Genomic DNA, 1627 nt, shown 5'->3' with positions numbered 1-1627 from the left:
CATCAATCACCTTAACATTATTTCCCCTCTTTTACCCATTCAGATTATGCTTCAATCGCTGTATCACAGAGACCTGTTGTTCCAAGGTTGTGCATACATAACTATTAACCTGTGTCCCATTTAGCCCATGCAAACCTTCTTATGTGTTCCCCTATTTTCCTTGTTCTTCCATCCCCTCCTCCTTTCGTGCATTGCTCCCTCCTTCTCACCCAAGCTGATGTGACTATCCCCAATCTGTGTCTTACTGCCCCCTCCCTCCTGCCCTGATAACCAACAGAGAAGTTTTTTCCCCTCTCCTTTAGTATGGACATCTTTTAAGTTTTTACAATAATGGTCTTATGCCATATTTGTTCTTTTGTGAAAAGTCAAATATCTTAACATTATTTCCTTCCTTTAACCCTTCGGCCTGTGTCTTGATCCCTATATCATAGAGTCTTGTTATTCCAAGGCTATGCAAACATCACAGTCCACTTCTGTTCCATGCAGACCTCCAAGAGTCTTTCCCCATCTTCCCCATTCCCCTACGCTTCTCCCCGCTTTGTGTGTTGCCCCCCCTTCCTGTTTACTACTCCCACTACCCCCCAATTCAACATGTGTACATCCCCTGACCTGTGAGTTACTATCCACTCCTTCCCGCCCCTGGTAACTCTCGAAGAACTATAAACATTTTGTGTATTTTTTCATGACAGTCCTGTCTGGACCCCCCTTCCCATACGCCTTCATTATTTCTGCTTATCTATATCCTATTCATTTTTTAATACTGTGCCCTAGTTTCATCTTCTCTACAAAATATTCTCAGAATAATCTCTTAGGAAATATCCATTCACACAACTGAAAGATACGGGAATTTTTCCACGAACTTCTTTAATTCCCCTGATATAAATTATTTTGTTTTATCTGTGAAATATAAAATGGCACATTTGAGAAGACTAGGTATAATATGTCTCAGATTCTATTCTTGAAAGGAATAATTATACTTTATAATTTATATTGGTAATGTGACCTTGTAAGTCTTTAACTTTCTATAATAATTGAAAGAGAAAGACAAAGGGTCATTATAACAGAAGAACTGTGGAATGATTTAAAATGGTTGGTGAAGGGTGAAACTGAAAGTGCTTATGCTAAAAGTAAAGTTGTTATGTTTTTACAGGTAACCAAAGATCAAAACAAACCTACGGAGGAATGTGCATCTACCTAGAAACTTCTAAAATTTAAATATGTACAGTAAATTAAAGTTTTTTTGTTTTTTTTTAAATATAATGTTTGGGTATGTTTGTGAAGGTTTATAATGCTCTTTTTCCTTTCTCCAAAGGATAGATAGAACAGCTTATCCATATGATGTCAGCAGTGATATCCCTCTTCTCATGTTCTCATTTGAATCTGGCTTGAACTCTGGCAGTTCCTTGTCAGTGGACGGTTGCAGCCAACACTAGTGCAGGCTTGTATCTGACTTGTTGGCACTTATCAATAACAACCACTTGACTTGTGTACTTCAGATCATTTTGTTTTAAAATTAGTTTTAATAACCCAGCATATCCACTGAAGGTCTTTTCCATGTTATTTCCTTCCTTCCAAGATGAATCATTATCCTATTCATGTATGTCTTTTTTTCTTCATTTTATATAAT

General features: G+C 37.2%; 1 protein-coding gene across 1 annotated transcript in view; it reads left to right on the top strand.

Annotated features, from left to right (window-relative positions):
* MRPL39 (mitochondrial ribosomal protein L39) overlaps nt 1–1234 on the top strand; it is a 38463-nt gene extending 37229 nt beyond the window's left edge. The window contains exon 10 of the mRNA XM_006872464.1: nt 1151–1234. Coding sequence (XP_006872526.1) covers nt 1151–1198 — 48 coding nt within the window. The 3' untranslated portion in view covers nt 1199–1234. The remainder of the gene's footprint in view (nt 1–1150) is intronic.
* The last annotated feature ends 393 nt before the right edge of the window (nt 1235–1627 follow it).

This window comes from Chrysochloris asiatica, unplaced genomic scaffold (assembly GCF_000296735.1).
Source record: "Chrysochloris asiatica unplaced genomic scaffold, ChrAsi1.0 scaffold00199, whole genome shotgun sequence".
Lineage (NCBI taxonomy): Eukaryota > Metazoa > Chordata > Mammalia > Afrosoricida > Chrysochloridae > Chrysochloris > Chrysochloris asiatica.
The sequence above is the reverse complement of the archived record's forward strand: the minus strand, read 5'-3'. Positions and strand labels throughout refer to the sequence as shown.